Source organism: Amblyraja radiata, chromosome 15, assembly GCF_010909765.2.
Source record: "Amblyraja radiata isolate CabotCenter1 chromosome 15, sAmbRad1.1.pri, whole genome shotgun sequence".
Lineage (NCBI taxonomy): Eukaryota > Metazoa > Chordata > Chondrichthyes > Rajiformes > Rajidae > Amblyraja > Amblyraja radiata.
In genome coordinates this window covers 5,946,682-5,963,472 of record NC_045970.1, presented here as the reverse complement: position 1 = coordinate 5,963,472, position 16,791 = coordinate 5,946,682, and the positions used below count along the sequence as shown (strand labels likewise).

At 45.4% G+C, this 16,791-nt stretch overlaps 1 protein-coding gene and 1 pseudogene across 2 annotated transcripts; one reads left to right on the top strand and one right to left on the bottom strand.

The window, feature by feature from the left end:
• LOC116981647 overlaps positions 1-5,745 on the bottom strand; it is a 71,285-nt pseudogene extending 65,540 nt beyond the window's left edge.
• A 4,309-nt stretch (positions 5,746-10,054) lies between these two features.
• On the top strand, positions 10,055-12,495 carry ppp1r3c (protein phosphatase 1 regulatory subunit 3C). Of its 2 annotated transcripts, none has more exons than XM_033033563.1 (2): positions 10,055-10,192; positions 11,372-12,495. In XM_033033563.1, exons 1-2 carry the CDS (start codon positions 10,179-10,181, stop codon positions 12,333-12,335), a joined length of 978 nt encoding a protein of 325 aa, XP_032889454.1. In that variant the 5' UTR covers positions 10,055-10,178; the 3' UTR covers positions 12,336-12,495. The 2 variants fall into 2 exon arrangements, with proteins under 2 accessions (XP_032889454.1, XP_032889455.1); XM_033033564.1 differs by lacking the exon at positions 10,055-10,192 and adding an exon at positions 10,911-11,009.
• Positions 12,496-16,791: the final 4,296 nt, after the last annotated feature.

The window sequence follows — 16,791 nt, the reverse complement described above, 5'->3', positions numbered from 1 at the left end:
CTCCCCCCTCCCACTCCTCTCCGCCCTCCTCCCTCCTCCCCCTCCTCCTCTCCTCCCCCTCTCCTCTCCCCCCTCTCCTCTCCCCCCTCTCCTCTCCACTCCCCCCTCTCTCTCTCCCCTCTTTTTCTCCCCCTCCTCCCCTCCATCCCCTCCCCCCACCGTCCCTCCCCTAAACCCCCTTCCCCTCCACACACCCCTGCCGCCTTCCCTCCACCCTCCCTGCTCCCCACCTCTCCCCCTCCCCTCACCCCCCCTCCCCTCACCTCTCCCCCTCTCTCCCCCTCACTCTCACCCTCTCTCTCCTCCCCTCCACCCCCACCTTTCCCCTCTCACCCACCCTCCCTCTTCTTCTCCTCGCCACCCCCTCTCCCTCTTGCCCCTCTCTCTGTGTCTCTGCCCCTTCTCTCTCTGCCCTCATTCTTTACCCCGCCCTCCCCCCCTCTCTAGATGTGACTGCAAGTTGGGGGCTATGCGTCATGGTGGTTATGGGTGGTTATGGGGTAAAAGGAGCAAATTAATAATATTAATATAATATCAAGGGGGTAATTAGCGTGAGTGCGGGGGGGGGGGATAGTTAGTGTATGTGACGCTGTATGCCGCCTCCCCCCCCCACAACCGCACGTTGGGGGAACAGACCCAACGGGTCTGCACTTGGTCTAGTATATATATATATATACATCTATATACTTGTATATATACATATATACATCTATATACTTTTAAAACACTATGTGTGTGTGTGTGTGTGTGTGTGTGTGTGTGTGTGTGTGTGTGTGTGTGTGTGTGTGTGTGTGTGTGTGTGTGTGTGTGTGTATGTCATTTTTTTTGCCTTTGATTCGTTACTCCGCGAAAACCAGACGCAAAAATGCCGAGATTTTTACCATTTAGTTAGCGATTTTACTTTTACATTCGCTGATCCTCATTAAATGTATTCATTTTTCTGTACACATTTTTAATAAAATCCTTTCCCCCCCACCCCCCACTCATTTTTTCGCCTCCCACTGGCCACCTTCTCATCGCGTGCCCCGCGCGACCATAACGCCTGCTGCCACCCAGCTCTCATCCCCTCCCCCCCCCCCCCACCCCCCCCCCCCCCGGCCCAGCCCGGCTTTGTCACGCTGGCGGAAGCCAAAGATCAGCTGGTCCCCCGCTGCTTTTTGCCGTCCTCGCTGGCGGCCCGCAAGCTCACTCAGGATCACGCCCGCCCGCCCACTCCACCCTCCCCCGCCCTCCCCGTACTCGGGGTCTGAAGCACCGAGGATGCGAGGCCATGGAGCTGAGGCTCACTCTGAGGCCGCCGGCTGCTGAGCGGCCCTCCCCTCTCTTCCCTCCCTTCTTAATATAATATCAATGGGGGTGGTGTGTGAGAGGTTGGTTAGTGTGTGTGTGACGCCTCAGGCCGACCCCTCCCCTCACAACCGCGCATGTGTGTGTTTTTACAACTTCGTGAAAAAACTACGCGGTAACGATCAAATATTTACATATTCCTGTTGACATTTCGCTGATGACGTCACAATGGGTCTGCTCGGCGTCGCCTCGGGTCCGATGAGTGAGTGGTGGAGTATTGCGTTCAGAAACCAGCCCTCCCCTGTGACACCACGCCCCCACACCCCTCAAACACTACCCCCTCTCTACCCCCTCTCCCTCTCCCTCTCTGGCCACTCCTGCGCAGTTGGGGGCTATGCGTGTGTGGATAGGATGGGGGATGGGGTAAAAGGAGCGAATTAATAATCTATATTACTAAAAGTCTGATCTTGACCACTTCCTGTTGTTCTGTATATTGATTTTAGAAAAAACACTGCCACTTGCGGCTATGATTTTTGGCCATCTTACTCAGAGTCCCCCTCCGCTGCGCAGGACAAGTGGATTTGAAAAATAAAAGAGTTTATGGTTTAATAACTGCGAAAAAACTGCAAAAAAACATACTTAAATTCTGGAAAAAGATAACAGTCCCCACAGTGAAGATGTGGATCACAGAAATGACCGGGACACTACATCTAGAAAAAATAAGGCTTGTCTTGACTGACAAACCAGATCAATTTTCCAAAATATGGTCTCCTTTTATTGAATTTCTTTAACAACATAATGGTTGAACACAAACTCAAAACCGATGCTAGGGTCGGTTGAGCGGGCGTATGGAAGGGCAGTGGGATATATCTCCGTTTCTTTCACTTCTTTGTTAGTTCTGGAAAAATAGTTTTTCTATTTTCTTTTTCGTGTCTTTCTCGAAATTCTTTCTTTTCTCTTTCTTTTCTTCTTTCTTTACCTTTTTTCCTTTTTAGTTATTAGTTTATAAAATATTAAAATTGAAGCAGTATGAAAATTGTATAACTGTTATGTCGATTACTTTCTCTTTGTACAATTGCTTCTAATAAAATAAATATTTAAAAAAAGAAAAAGAAAAGATTTAAAAAAAAAATTATTAGTGTTTTAAAAATGTTGAGATTCTCTCTCCTGAAGGCCACGCCCCTTCCGGAGGGACTTTAAAATGCAGAAGTGTTGAGTGCCTCAGTCAGTCTCTGCAAGATGGGGGAGCGAGAGGGTCACGTCGCTCAGTCTGAGCTGTGAATAACAATGTCTACTAAACTGTGAGTGGTTTTACTGACTTGTCAGTGCCCTTAATGTGGTTTGAAAATATAGTTTGGAAATGGTAAAGCTGTGTTGCCTTTGGTTTGGAAATGGTAAAGCTGTGTTGCCTTTGGTTTGGAAATGCTAAAGCTTTGTTGCCTTTGGTTTCGAAATGCTAAATCTGTGTTGCCTTTGGTTTGGAAATGCTAAAGCTGTGTTGCCTTTGGTTTGGAAATGCTAAAGCTGTGTTGCCTTTGGTTTGGAAATGTTAAAGCTGTGTTGCCTTTGGTTTGGAAATGCTAAAGCTGTGTTGCCTAATTAAAGTTGCCTTGCCTAATTAAAGTTGCCTTGCCTAATTAAAGTTGCGTTGCTTAATTAAAGTTGCCTTGCCTTCTATATCAATAAAAGTCTAATCTTGACCACTTCCTGTTTGCGCTTTATATTGATTTTAGACAAAACGCAACCACGTACAGCTGTGATTTTTGGCCATCTTACTCAGAGTCCCCAACCGCTCATCAGGTGCCGAGGATTTTCCCCACCGATGAAAAGTAAAAGAGTTATTAGTGTTTAAAATATGTTGAGATTCTCTCTCCTGTCAATCACATCATGAAGGCCATGCCCCTTCTGGTGGGAGGGGGAGGGACTATAAAACCCAGAAGTGTGGGCGTGGCTGAGACTCTGCAAGATGGAGGAGGGAGAGGTCACGACTCGCTGTCTTTAGTGGCCTTGCACCCTTCTTGAAATGGTATGAAACTGCACTTGAATTTGGTGGCCTTGCACCCTGCTTGAAGTGCTAAGAAACTGCACTTGAATTTGGTGGCCTTGCACCCTGCTTGAAATGGAATTTCAAGGAATAGCCGTGAGTCAACTGCCAGCCCACCAGCCGTGATTGAGGGAGCTGCCAGCACAACAGGCTTGAGTGACTGAGCCGCCAGCCCAAGAATCCATTTGGCCCACAATGTCCATACTAGCCCTCTGGAAACCAGTCGCTTCAGCCCACAACACCCATACTAGCGCTCCAGAAAGTCCCCCTCTCCCCACTGGCCACCAATATTGGAATTGGTCCCGTCCCCTCAACCGCGCGTTGAGGGGACGGGACCCAACGTGTCCCCCTTGGTCTAATATATATATATATATGTGTGTGTGTGTGTGTGTGTGTGTGTGTGTGTGTGTGTGTGTGTGTGTGTGGGTGTGTGTGTGTGTATGTGTTTGTGTGTGTGGCTTCTTCTTCTTTTCGTGTCCATCTTGTTACAAATGTTGACCTCGCTGTCATCGTCCGTCCTGAAAACGACGCAAGCTTCCGGCGACAATCAGCGGAAGCCATCACTTGTCGCAATAGATGATGGTGGTAGAAGAATTAGCTCTGGATACTTTCAGTTTCCAGCCATGCGAAGTGGACGCTTCTGCTATGTGGCCCTTATATGTCTGTATGCATGTATGTGTATATGTATATGTGCACACACTGAACTTTTTTCTTGTTCATTATATTTTTTACAGTGTACTATGTTTACAGGTTCTGTTGCAGCAAGTAAGAATGTAATTGTTCTATCTGGGACATGACAATAAAACACTCTTGACTCTTGAGGTATCTGCTAGCTAGTTACCACTTGTTTTAGATCATCGCACCATGCCAGATTATACCTGTGTGAAACGTTATTATATGCCAATCTTTACACGGGACTGCATGTTGGGCTTCCCTTGATTAATCATCATGGAGCTTTTCAACATGAAAACAGGCCCTTTGGTCCAACTTGTCCATGCTGTCCAAGTTGCCTGAGCAAGTCCCATCTGGCCCATATCCCTCCAATTTCTATCCATGCCATGTCCAAGTGTCTTTTAAATATTGTAATTGTACCTGCCCCCATCGCTTCCTCTGGCAGCGTACTCCATGTATGCACTTCACTCCGTGAGAAAAATCACCTTTTAGGTTTTAATTTTATCTTTCCTATCTCACCTTAGACCTATGCCATCGAATTTTAGATTCCCCAGGAAAAGACAGGCTCATTCATCTTACCGATACGATACGATAGAACTTTATCTATCCCAGGAAGGAAATTGATCTGCTAACGGTCATAAAAACACAGTGATGAGGAAAAACTTTTTCACCCAGAGAGTTGTGACTCCGTGGAATTCTCTGCCTCAGAAGGCAGTGGAGGCGATTCTCTGGATGCTTTCAAGAGAGAGTTAGACAGGGCTCTTAAAGATAGCGGAGTCAAGGGATATGGGGATAAGGCAGGAAAGGGTTATTGATTGTGGATGATCAGCCATGATCACAATGAATGGTGGTGCTGGCTCGAAGGACCGGATGGCCTACTCCTGCACCTATTGTCTATTGTTATGCCAATCCACACATACAACGTCGTAATATTATGGCCAACAAGATTGTCCCAATGGTCAGTCCCCAGTGCACCACAGTTGTCCACCATCCTCCAAACATCCCAAAAAGCCACCATCCTCCCGGCTTCCTGGTTGTGGTCAGCAAGGTAGGTGATGTTCCCCTTTACTCCAATCAGGGTCAAACCAGTCACTTATTCTGTATGACCACGCATGGTACAAATTAACTTGTTTTGTTGGAGGTCTCAAACCTTAATGTCATCATCGATACCACCAGAGATAATCTGATCGCTTGTGTCATTAAACGTTGCTGCCAATACTTGGTATGTGTTTTGAAACGTATGGATTGCAGCCTTCTTCCGAATGTCCCATTGCTTCACTGTTTCGTTGTCGCTTCCTGTACAGACCAACCGTGGTCCCCGTCGGGCTGGATAACATGAATTCACGAAGGATGTGTGACCTTTAAGTCTCATGATTCTTTCACCTATTTCAGTCCCACACTGCTACAGTTTTGTCTGGTGATGCTGTAGAAAGCATGCTGCCATCTGTGTTATAATGCAATTCCATCATTGCTCCACTGTGACCTTTCAATGTAGCATAATTATTGCAGTCGCCATATACATTCCAAAACAATACGCATCGATCAAATCCTGCAGATGCCAGTGGTGATCCATTCAGGTGAAATTTACAACAATAAACTTCTCCCTTGTTGACCGTTAAAAGCATTAGAGGAGCTTGAAGATGCAAGGTTCTTGGTCCTGCCTGCAGCATGAACTGCTGTGGGCTCCCCTGCACCAAGGGCAGCAGCTTGTTGCTGGGGTCCTTGGCCTGCACCAGCGCCATCTCGTTTGCTATTTCTTTTTACCAAACTTTTTCTATTGTATTCGTCAGATCCTGCCGACTACGCCAATTGTTTCAAGAGAACAGGTTCAAGGATCTGACCATTAGAACAGAAAAAGGCTCGCTCGTCTGTTTAGTTACAAATCAGTTTTATTGGCAAGAGAGAACCAAAACAATACTTGTCTTGATATGTGCGGGGTCCAGTTTACAGCAGCACACCTCTCTCTCTCTCTCGCTGCCTCTGTCCGCGGCGTTGATTGCAACTCAGCCCGTTGGAGAACTCCTCGCGTACATGAACTCACTTCTGGCTTCCTGGTGCCTGCCTTAAACAGGCAAGAAATCAGCGGTTGAAATAACCGCCGGAAAGTCTTGGCCAATAGCACTGCTCCCAAATTCAAACTATAACCAAAGGCAGGGGACTGCATCCGAGCGAGGTGTCCCCCCACCCCCCCCCACTTTGGGAATGAACTGCTATTAGCCGCAGACTTGGCGCATAAATCAATACACACAACGCTGCCGGTTTGGCGCGCAAAGGTTTAAATAGAGCGCTGTCGGCTGCAGCGCTATGGCTTCAAATACAGCGTGGCCGGCCGCAGTGCCATGGGCGTTAAGGCCACAGTGCCATGGGCGTTAAACATAGCGCCAAGGCCACAGTGCAATGGGTCACAGACTGTACGGGCAAAATTCTCGTATAACGCCCACGGCAGAAGTGGGAGGAGTTGTACAGTTTGATCGCCACAGGGAAGAATGATCTGTTTAAGAAAGAACTGCAGATGCTGGTAAAATCGAAGGTAGATACAAAATGCTGGAGAAACTCGGTGGGTGAGGCAGCATCTCTGGAGAGAAGGAATAGGCGATGTTTCGGATCGAGACCCTTCTTCAGAAGAAGGATCTCCTGTGGCGTTCTGTGCTGCATATTGGTGGAACCAGTCTGTTGCTGACAGTACTCCTCAGGTTCAGCAGTGTGTGAATGGACCCATGGCTTTCATGATTTTATAAACCACTGTAAAGTCACTCTTCATCCTCTCATGCTCCAGGGGGAAAAGACCCAGCCTATTCAGCCTGTCCTTATAACTCAAATCTTCCAGTAACATCCTTGTATATCTTTTGCACTTGTTCCACTTTAATGTCATCCTTACTGTAGATGGGCGACCAGAACTGTACACAGGTAAGTCTCGCCAAAGTCCTGTACAGCTGTGACATAACATCCTAAATCAGATGCTGGTTTACACCCAAGATAGACACAGAATGGAATATTTTATTGTCACATGTAACAAGTCCCAGTGAAATTACTTGCTTGAATACCCAAGGTATGCAAATAGTCGCCACATAAAGGACACTGGCAAAGTTACAAAGTATTTGCCCCTATGTCCTCCTTTGTTCTCCCCCCTCCCCCCCCACTCCCCACCCTCCCCACACTGCAGTCCCCCCATGGCGGGTCTTCCATTGTTCTTCCCCCTCCCGCTCCACGGCGTTTCCCCGCGCCTTCATCGACTGCCAAATGCAGGTTGACTGACGAAGCTTCACCACCGCCACCGAGGCTCCACCACCACCGAGGCCCCATCGCGCTGCCGAGGCTCCACCAACCCAGGCAGGCTTCCTCGCCCGGCTTCTCCGCCGACTCCTGGGAGGCGATAATGGAGCAACTCAACAGGACAGTCAGCATCTCTGTAGAGAAGGAATGGTGACGTTTTGGGTCAAGACCCTTCTTCAGACAGAGGGTCAGGGTAGAGGGAGATTTGAGATATGTGAAAATGACAGATCAAAACAACTGTAGGAAATGTAGAAAGGTTGATTGTTAGCAGGGGGAAGCTGACAACAAAGCATACCATTAGAAAAATTAATCAGGGGGACAGTGAAATTAGTCAGAGAACTGGGATGGGGAGAGATTGGAAAGCAAGGGTTACTTGAAGGTAGAGAATTCAATATTCATACTGAAGGTAGACACAAAAAGCTGGAGTAACTTAGCAGGACAGGCAGCATCTCTGCAGAGAAGGAATGGGTGACGTTTCGGGGCGAGTCTGAAGAAGGGTCTCAATGCGAAATGCCACCCATTCCTTCTCTCCAGAGATGTTACCTGTTCTGTTGAATTACTTGAGCTTTTTGTGTCTATCCTCAGTTTAAAGCAGCATCTGCAGTTCCTTCTTACACACTCAATGTTCATACCGCTGGGTTGTAAGCTGCCCAAACAAAATATAAGGTGCCGTTCCTCCGATTTGCATTGGGCCTCACTCTGACAATGGAGGAGGCCCAGGACAGAGAGGTCAGTGTGGGAATGAGAGGGGGAGTTAAACTGGGAGACTGGAACAGGGAGACTGTATACGCCAAGACGGACTGAGCAGAGCTCCACTAAATACACTGACCGATGAAGGCAGGTGTGCCAAATCTCTTCTTCACTACCTTGCCTAGCCGAGCCGCCACTTCCATGGAAGTATGCAGCTGCAGGTCCATGTCTATATTTTACATCACTTCCCATGGCCCTACCATTTGTGTTGTATGATTTCCCTTGCTTTTTATCTTTATAATCTCTCTGCTTTGCCTTCAGCTCAGCTTTGAAACACTTTATGTGGAGGAAGAAACTGCAGATGCTGGTCTACAGTCTGAAGAAGGGTCTCGACCCGAAACGTCGACCATTCCTTCTCTCCAGAGATGCTGCCTGACCCAAAGATAGACACAAAATGCTGGTAGACAAAAATGCTGGAGAAACTCAGCATTTCTCCAGCATTTTTGTCTACCTTTGACTTTCCAGCATCTACAGTTCCTTCTTAAACACAAAATGCTGGAGTAACTCAGCGGCGTAACAAGCAGCGTCTCTGGAGAGACGGAATGGAGAGAGGGACGTTTCGGGTCGAGACCCTTCTACAGAGTCCCAGGGGAGAGAGAGACTAGAGATAATATAGAAACATAGAAAATAGGTGCAGGACGAGGCCATTCGGCCCTTCGAGCCAGCACCGCCAGTCTTTGTGATCATGGCTGATCATCCCCAATCAATAACCCGTGCCTGCCTTCTCCCCATATCCCTTGATTCCACTAGCCCCTAGAGCTCTATCTAACTCTCTCTTAAATCCATCTATTGATTTGGCCTCCACTGCTCTCTGTGGCAGTGAATTCCACAAATTCACAACTCTCTGGGTGAAAACGTTTTTTCTCACCTCAGTCTTAAATGGCCTCCCCTTTATTCTAAGACTGTGGCCCCTGGTTCTGGGCTCACCCAACATTGGGAACATTTTTCCTGCATCTAGCTTGTCCAGTCCTTTTATAATTTTATATGTTTCTATAAGATACCCCCTCATCCTTCTAAACTCCAGTGAATACAAGCCTAGTCTTTTCAATCTTTCCTCATATGACAGTCCCACCATCCCAGGGATCAATCTCGTGAACCTACGCTGCACTGCCACAATCACAAGGATGTCCTTCCTCAAATTAGGAAACCAAAACTGTACGCAATATTCCAGATGTGGTCTTACCAGAACCCTATACGACTGCTGAAGAACCTCTTTACTCCAATACTGAAATCCTCTTGTTATGAAGGCCAACATTCCATTAGCTTTAGAAACATAGTAAATAGGTGCAGGAGGAGGCCATTCGGCCCTTCGAGCCAGCACCGCCATTCATTGTGATCATGGCTGATCGTCCCCTATCAATAACCCGTGTCTGCCTTCTCCCCATATCCCTTGACTCCACTAGCCCCTAGAGCTCTATCTAACTCTCCTAGCTCTCCTAACTTTCTAAGGTATGAAAACAGGAGATCCAAGGAAACTGTAGGATAAGAGTTACTCCAGCATTCAGTGTGTACGTTGGGTGAGGAGACCTGAAGCAACCTGACATTGAAGCAACAGTTCCAGAACAAGGGGTCACAGTTTAAGGATAAGGGGGAAATCTTTTAGGACTGAGATGAGAAAAACATTTTTTACACAGAGAGTGGTGAATCTCTGGAACTCTCTGCCACAGAATGTAGTTGAGGCCAGTTCATTGTCTATATTTAAGAGGGAGTTGGATGTGGCCCTTGTGGGGATCAGGGTGTATGGAGAGAAGGCAGGTACGGGATACTGAGTTGGATGATCAGCCACGATCATATTGAATGGCGATGCAGGCTCGAAGGGCCGAATGGCCTACTCCTGCACCTATGTTTCTAGGTGTCCATGTTTCTGAGCAGGTCCAGGGCACCTTGTGCGCCTCCCAGTGGTCACCCGGGGATGTCACAGAGCCAGGGCAAGGCAAGGTGTGTGATTGGTGGGGGGTAGTGGGTGGTGAGGGCGGTGATTGGGCCGTGGGGGTGTGGGCGGGGCGGGGCGGGCAGTATAAGAGAGGCGGCGGGGGCCAGGATACAGCCGAGTGACTCTAGGTGGACATGCACCGCCAACACGCGTGCTTCAGTTGTTGTTACTCCGTTATGATCTCTGCATTCCTGAACCTCTCCTAACTAAACTACGCCGATGAACTGCACCAGGTAACCGCGCCGCTCATTGTTCCCGCACACCTATCACCGAACATAGGCACAAAGTGCTGGGCTAACTCAGCGGGACAAGCGGCATCTCTGCAGAGAAGGAATGGGGAAGCTGCCTGTCCCGCTGAGTTACCCCCAGCATTTTGTGAATCTATCTTCAATGTAAACCGGCATCTGTAAGTTCCTTCCTACATATTTATAACCGGTCAACCACGATATATGTTATTTCAACAGGATTTCGCGGTGACGGTAGGTAGAAAGCCATTACGTTTTAATGTGTTGCAAGGAACTACAGATGCTGGTTTAAACCGAAGATAGACACACAAAAAGCTGGGGTAACTCAGCAGGACAGGCAACGTCTCTGGAGAGAAGGAACGGGCGACGTTTCTGGTCGAGACCCTTCTTCAGACTGGCCACTAAAATTTTAAATTCGGCGTTGTACTTGCCTCGGAATTGCTAGCCATTTTCTTTGTTACTTGCGATACTCATCTCCCCTGGTCAATGGGAAGTTGCTTCGGGCTGATCGTGGTATGTGCTGCCACTATAATTAACCACTTTATCGTCGGCAAGTTCGCTTGAGCTTTGTCTGCTTTGTTTATGAACCTGTATGTACCAAACGTACTAAAATATTTCGCCGCGCCCAACACTTCGAAGGAATGTTTGTTTTAACGTTTGCTTTTAAAGTTTTAACTGCGCCTCTTCAAGGACATAAGTATTCCAATTCCGACCCGAAATATTGCCCCTTTCTCTCCCCGCATACTGAATTCCACGAGCAGTGTATTTTTGTCCTGCACAAAAATCACGCATGTTCAAATAGCCGGTAATAATATATATATTTTTTAATGTTGCGTTATTTATGTTGCATGATAGTGATGGTCTTTCCCACTAGAAGTTCAAGCCAAGCGTGTTATCCATTGAGTGATTGGCTCAGTAATAATAATAATAATAACTTTATTTCGGACTCAAGGTCCAGACAAGGGGCAACATTACATAAAAATGTATTGCATATTAAAAAATAACATAAAGTACATATAAAATCTTAGTATATCACTTATAAACATAAATAATATATTTTAAACAACCACAATACATGAATTAAAAAAATATATTGTGAAGTCATAGTTGCATTTTAAACTTTTGAATTTTTTTCAATGTTGATCATGTTGAACTTGGCGTTTTCAGGGTTTACCACATTCTGGACAACAGATCGCACCCACCTGTGTCTATTATGCCAGTTGATTTAGCCTTGAGACTCTGCCTGGCGCACTCGCCGCCCATGAGGAATTTCCTCGGGCCGTACGAAGGCTGCAGGGGACTGAACGGCGGTGGTGGCGGCGGCAGCAGTAGACTCAAGCCGCTGCGGCCGTGCATCAGCGCCAGGGTAGCGGCCGCCGAGTCGTGCAACGACGCCTGGGCTCACCACGCCCGGGGCAAGAGGAAGAAAACCGTGGTGTTTGCAGACGACAAAGGTTTCGCCCTCACAGCCGTTCACCTCTTCTCCGAGTTTGACGACTCGCTCGCCGAGCTGCAGTTCGAACTGACCGACCTCGACCACACGATCGGCGGGCTGGAGGCGGACGGCAACAAGCCGCTGGCGCTGGATTTCCCGCAGCCGTCCACCGACTACCTGGAGTTCCGCAGCCGCCTGATGAAGAACATGGTCTGCCTGGAAAACTGCACTCTGCAGGAGAAGTTCATCGCGGGCACCGTGGTCGTGAGGAATCTGAGTTACCACAAAGCCGTCCAGATCCGAATTTCCTTCGACGCTTGGAAGAGTTATAAGGATGTGGACTGTACATTTGTAAACAATATTTATGGCTGCTCCGACACCGACACCTTCTCGTTCGCCATCGACCTACCCACCTACGTGACGCCGCAGGAGAAGATCGAGTTCTGTGTCTCCTTCAAGAGCGGGGAGCAGACGTACTGGGACAACAACGACGGCAAGAACTACGGCATCGTTCACGTCGAGTGGAAATCTGACGGAATCCAAGCCCCCGTCATCAAGAACGAAATGGTGGCGAAACTATCTGGGAAGACGGCGTTGATTGAATGCGGCCACTATGGCAGCCCCCGGGCATCGAGTGGCTTGGTCCCAGAGTGGCACAGCTGGGGCAAGATTGAGACAGGCCTTCCATACTGGTGACCAGAGTTAGGTTTTCTGTAGTGTTTGCTGGAGAGATGCATCAATTTCCATATTAAACTTATGAAAACATGGATCTGTAAATCGCTCTCCCCCACCGATTTCACTTCCAACTATTAATGTTTTCCTTTGCTTCCACCTACTGCACGAACATTCTCAACAACAAAAAATAGTTTAGTGGCTGAGCACATCTTGTACTTGATGTGTGGGTGGGTGGCTCCTAATATCGATGATATGGTGTTGAACTGCATCCTGGAATTGTGGTAACTGTGTCCCCTGTTGGGCTCGGTTTGAACACTGAGCAATTCTTAGGGGTACAATAAGACACGGGGAGAGCTAGAGCACTGAGATGCACTGTGAATGAAGATAGACCGAGAATATTACTGTAGTTCATGTTGGTGTTGTAGGGAACTTGGAGATCTGTCAGTGGTCACATTTGCTGTGATGAGCCAAGTGTATGTGATAGACTAAAATGGGTGTTAGCAAGAAACCCATTGCACTTTATATAAAATGTGAGTGCCTTTTTGTTCAGTGAATGGCAATGTTAAATGGTAAGACACTAATGCTGAGTTAAATTTAACGATAAACTGAAGACTTGGTCAAAAAATAGGCAGGCAATTAACTTTGTTTTAAGGACTAACTTTTTTGTATTTCTTATATCTTGAAGGGCAAATTTCAAAATCCTTTCTGAACCAAACGACAACACTAGCTCCCATTTTACGATCAGCTTGCTAGCATTGTGTAAATGATTGCAAGAGGTTCCTTTTTGGGAGTAGGTCCTGAGAATCCATAACTGCTGTGTGTAGCATTATGCTGTGCTGTTCCATGGTAATTTATATTCTAAAATGTTCTGCTAGTCAATCCAGAAGTGGTGTTCATTATGAACATTTGATTCTTTCTTCTGCTAGGGTGACCGTTCTCTTATTTTGATTGTTTAGATTGTTTGATTGCTTAGATTTTAGGAGAGGGATGGGTTTTGGGGAGAACCTGCCAGAAGTCTATTTCTAACTAACAATCTGCCCTTAGGAGCAGTGTTTTTTAAATAGCCAAAATTAACAATCTTTTGTATTGTTTTCAAAAACATGATTGTGGCACTGTATTTTTCTAAGTGTATGAACACAAAGCCTCATGGTCCTCTTGGAAGAAATTCTCCTTCATATTGAAGGTTGGAAAGTTTAAACTTGTACCTGGTTACATATAGGCACCTAAAGGGCCTGTCCCACTTACGCGACCTTTACAGGCGACTGCCGGCACCCGTCATAGGTCGCCGAAATTTTCAACATGTTGAAAATTCAGCGGCGAGCAGAAAGTTGCTACGACTCTTTGGAGACCTCTCACGACCATAGGCTGTATGGTCGTGAGAGGTTTCCTATGGTTGTGAGAGGTCACCCGCAACATGTTGACAGGGGCCGCCTGTATGGTCGTGAGGTCTCCAAAGAGTCGTAGCGTCTTTCTGGTCGCCACTGAATTTTCAACATGTTGAAAATTTCGGCAACCTACGACTGGTGCCGGCAGTCGCCTGTAAAGGTCGCGTAAGTGGGACAGGCCCTTTACAAATTTAAGAATAAATTTCTGGAGACGACTATTTGATTCGGAACTTCAACCCATTGCACACCTCATTGTTTTTTTTTGCCTTTTTCTCTCTAATGGCAAAAGTATTGCCAGTGTAGGAAATTCAATGTAATGACTAAGCATGTAGTTTTACTGTTTGTTTTAATGTTTGTCATTTTTACAGCCTTTGATAATGCAACACAAACTGGCATAAGGAAGAGCATTTTGCTCATCTTAACTAACTAAGACAAAAGCTTGTTTGCTTTCTTCCCCCCCCCCCCCTCCCCTCTCCTCTGTGAATTAGGATAAGAAGCGCTTCTAAATGTCCATGGTCTCTTGAGGTTCATGAAGTACGCTAACTAGTGTTTGATCTCTTCAGGCAAACTCGGACGAGTTTTAAATGGCAATGTTGCCAATTTGAATGCCTATCCCTTTTCCAAAGTCTTCATGATATCCCCTGACACCTCTTTTCAAATTGTTGGGGGTTTTTGTACCGTTGTTTCTTCATGGAACCTGCATTTTGAGAGTTTAAACATATTTGATCTGAACAGAATGAGCATTTGCTGCCTCAAAAGCATGAATATTTTCCCGACTGCTATTTTATCCCTTGGCAAATACATTGCCCAATCAGTTCAGATGCAGGGCTTTTTTGTACATTAATATACTGTACCAAGTCTTTGTAAATTCATCTGAATATAAATCCACACCACTGTCTGATAAATGAATCATCTGGTTATTTAAACACATTTAGATCTGCATCTGATTGTGGAGCCAAACTTCAGAAGCTGATTCAATGCCTGAAGAATCCAGCTTTCCTATATTTAGCTTCAAGCAGATGATTCTGATTAAATTCACAAAGCTGTCATGACAGGTGAACCCTTATCTCTCAATTATTAGTCCAGAAGTTTAACTATTGGAGTACATTTGAAAGCTGTACTGTGTCCAAAGTGTGACTTGGTTACCTGTTATAAGTCCTGAGGTTAATATTTTTATTTTGCATGTGGATGATGGCTCTTCAGATTTCTCAAATGTCCCAACTTGTTTACTTGCTGTCTATTTATTCTCTGTGCCCACCTTTATTTGTTCCCTTAATCCAGCAATTTTCACTACCTTCAGTTTTCTAAAACTTTTTGCAGAGCTTGGAACATCCTGATTAATGTCAGATGATTATCATCCAAATTGCTACTTTTATCCAACTAATATTACTTTATATACCTTCATAACATTTGCCGATACTTATAACTTGGGGTTTCTGTCCAAGTCCAGTACCAGTCCTTTGGATTTTATCCCTCCGAGAACATGGACCTCTTTGGAGTGCTGGTGATTAACCTACTATCATCAATACTGTGTTGCATTTGAAAAAGAGCTTCTTGTCTGCTTTAACATTTCTGATGACTGGTTGCCGATTTCTCTTAAATTTTTCTCGTCCATATAATGTGATTGTAAATGGTTTGGAACGTGACTTTAAATTGTGACCCCCTCCGTCTGCTTTGGATTTAAAGACTTGCTGAAGTAAAATATAAAATGGTATCCAGAATGGTTAAAACAAACTCAATAATCACTGAAATATTTTTCTATTGTTTTTGTTTGTTAAAAAAAAAAAAAGTAGGTTACTTTAATATTAAGAGGGAAAATATATTTTTACTCAAAGTTTGGGGGTGGATGAGGGGGGAAATTGCCAATTTTCTTGTCTCTTGCACTGTTTCTCCCTTCAGCAATGAACTTGACAGGAGAAGTTAAATCAACTGGATTTTTCGTGACATTTCTTGATAAATTGTCAAGATTAATTCCATTCTATAAAGTCCTTTGTGTAAAATGTAAAATCTCCTGATTTTCCCTTGAAATGTACAAAAAATAAATGCTATATATTGTTCAACATCTTTTGTCTCCCAACATTTTGTCAACCAAAATGCAATCCTGCTGATGTTTATTACAGTATCCTCAGCCACTGATTAAATGTATTGTAGATTTGTATATTGGACGCTTATTATGGGAACTGAGTTTGAAATTGGAACAGAATCAATTTCATGATCGGTGGATAAAGGTTGACAAAATTATTCACTGTTCAAAGTGCTGAAAAATGTTATCCGCAGTGGCCGTTATTATATGCTGGACTTGGTGAAGAGGTATCAGTGCTCTGAGGGATAGTGATTTTAGACTTGCCACATCTATTTAGCCGTGAAATAGATTTTAATTTCTGTCACCTGTAAAATGGAAAATGTACTGGAATTTGGTTATCCCATCAGCATGATGTTCGCAAGATGAATGTCTTCCAGGAGATGAACATTTGTTGTGTATGTTTAACCTGGTGCTCTGTTGTAGTTCGGGAAGCTATCTCTCAATGTGGGTTTGATGCAGAATGGACCACAACTCCATTACGGCTAAAGGCAAATGTGTAAACTTTATGGCATTTCAAAGTGCTACATGTGACTATACAGTAAATTAGAATATACAGTACAGAATACAATTAAAGTGATGTAATGACTCAAAATCTGCTCTTGCAAATGTTCTCTTCTGAAGAGCAGTGATTCAAGGATGTGCAAGTCCTTGTTGGTCTGAGATCTGTAGTTACACATCTATGTAAAGGTTCACTTAGTTCAATGCTGTCTATCCTGGAAACCAATGACTTTCAGAATGCAAACTGATGTGCCCATGTACACATAAGCAGTATACAACTTGCTCAGATCCATGAACAAGGTTTTGCCCTGTTATCATAATAAAATATACTTTGTATTCCACAGCTTGTATGCTCCCATCCTCTAACAAACAATAGACATTGACCATTGCTGTATAGAACTGGCCTCAACTGCCTTCTGTGGCAGAATTCCAGAGATTCACCACTCTTGTGTGAAAAATGTTTTTCTCATCTCGGTCACTAAAGGATTTCTCCCTTATCCTTAAACTGTGA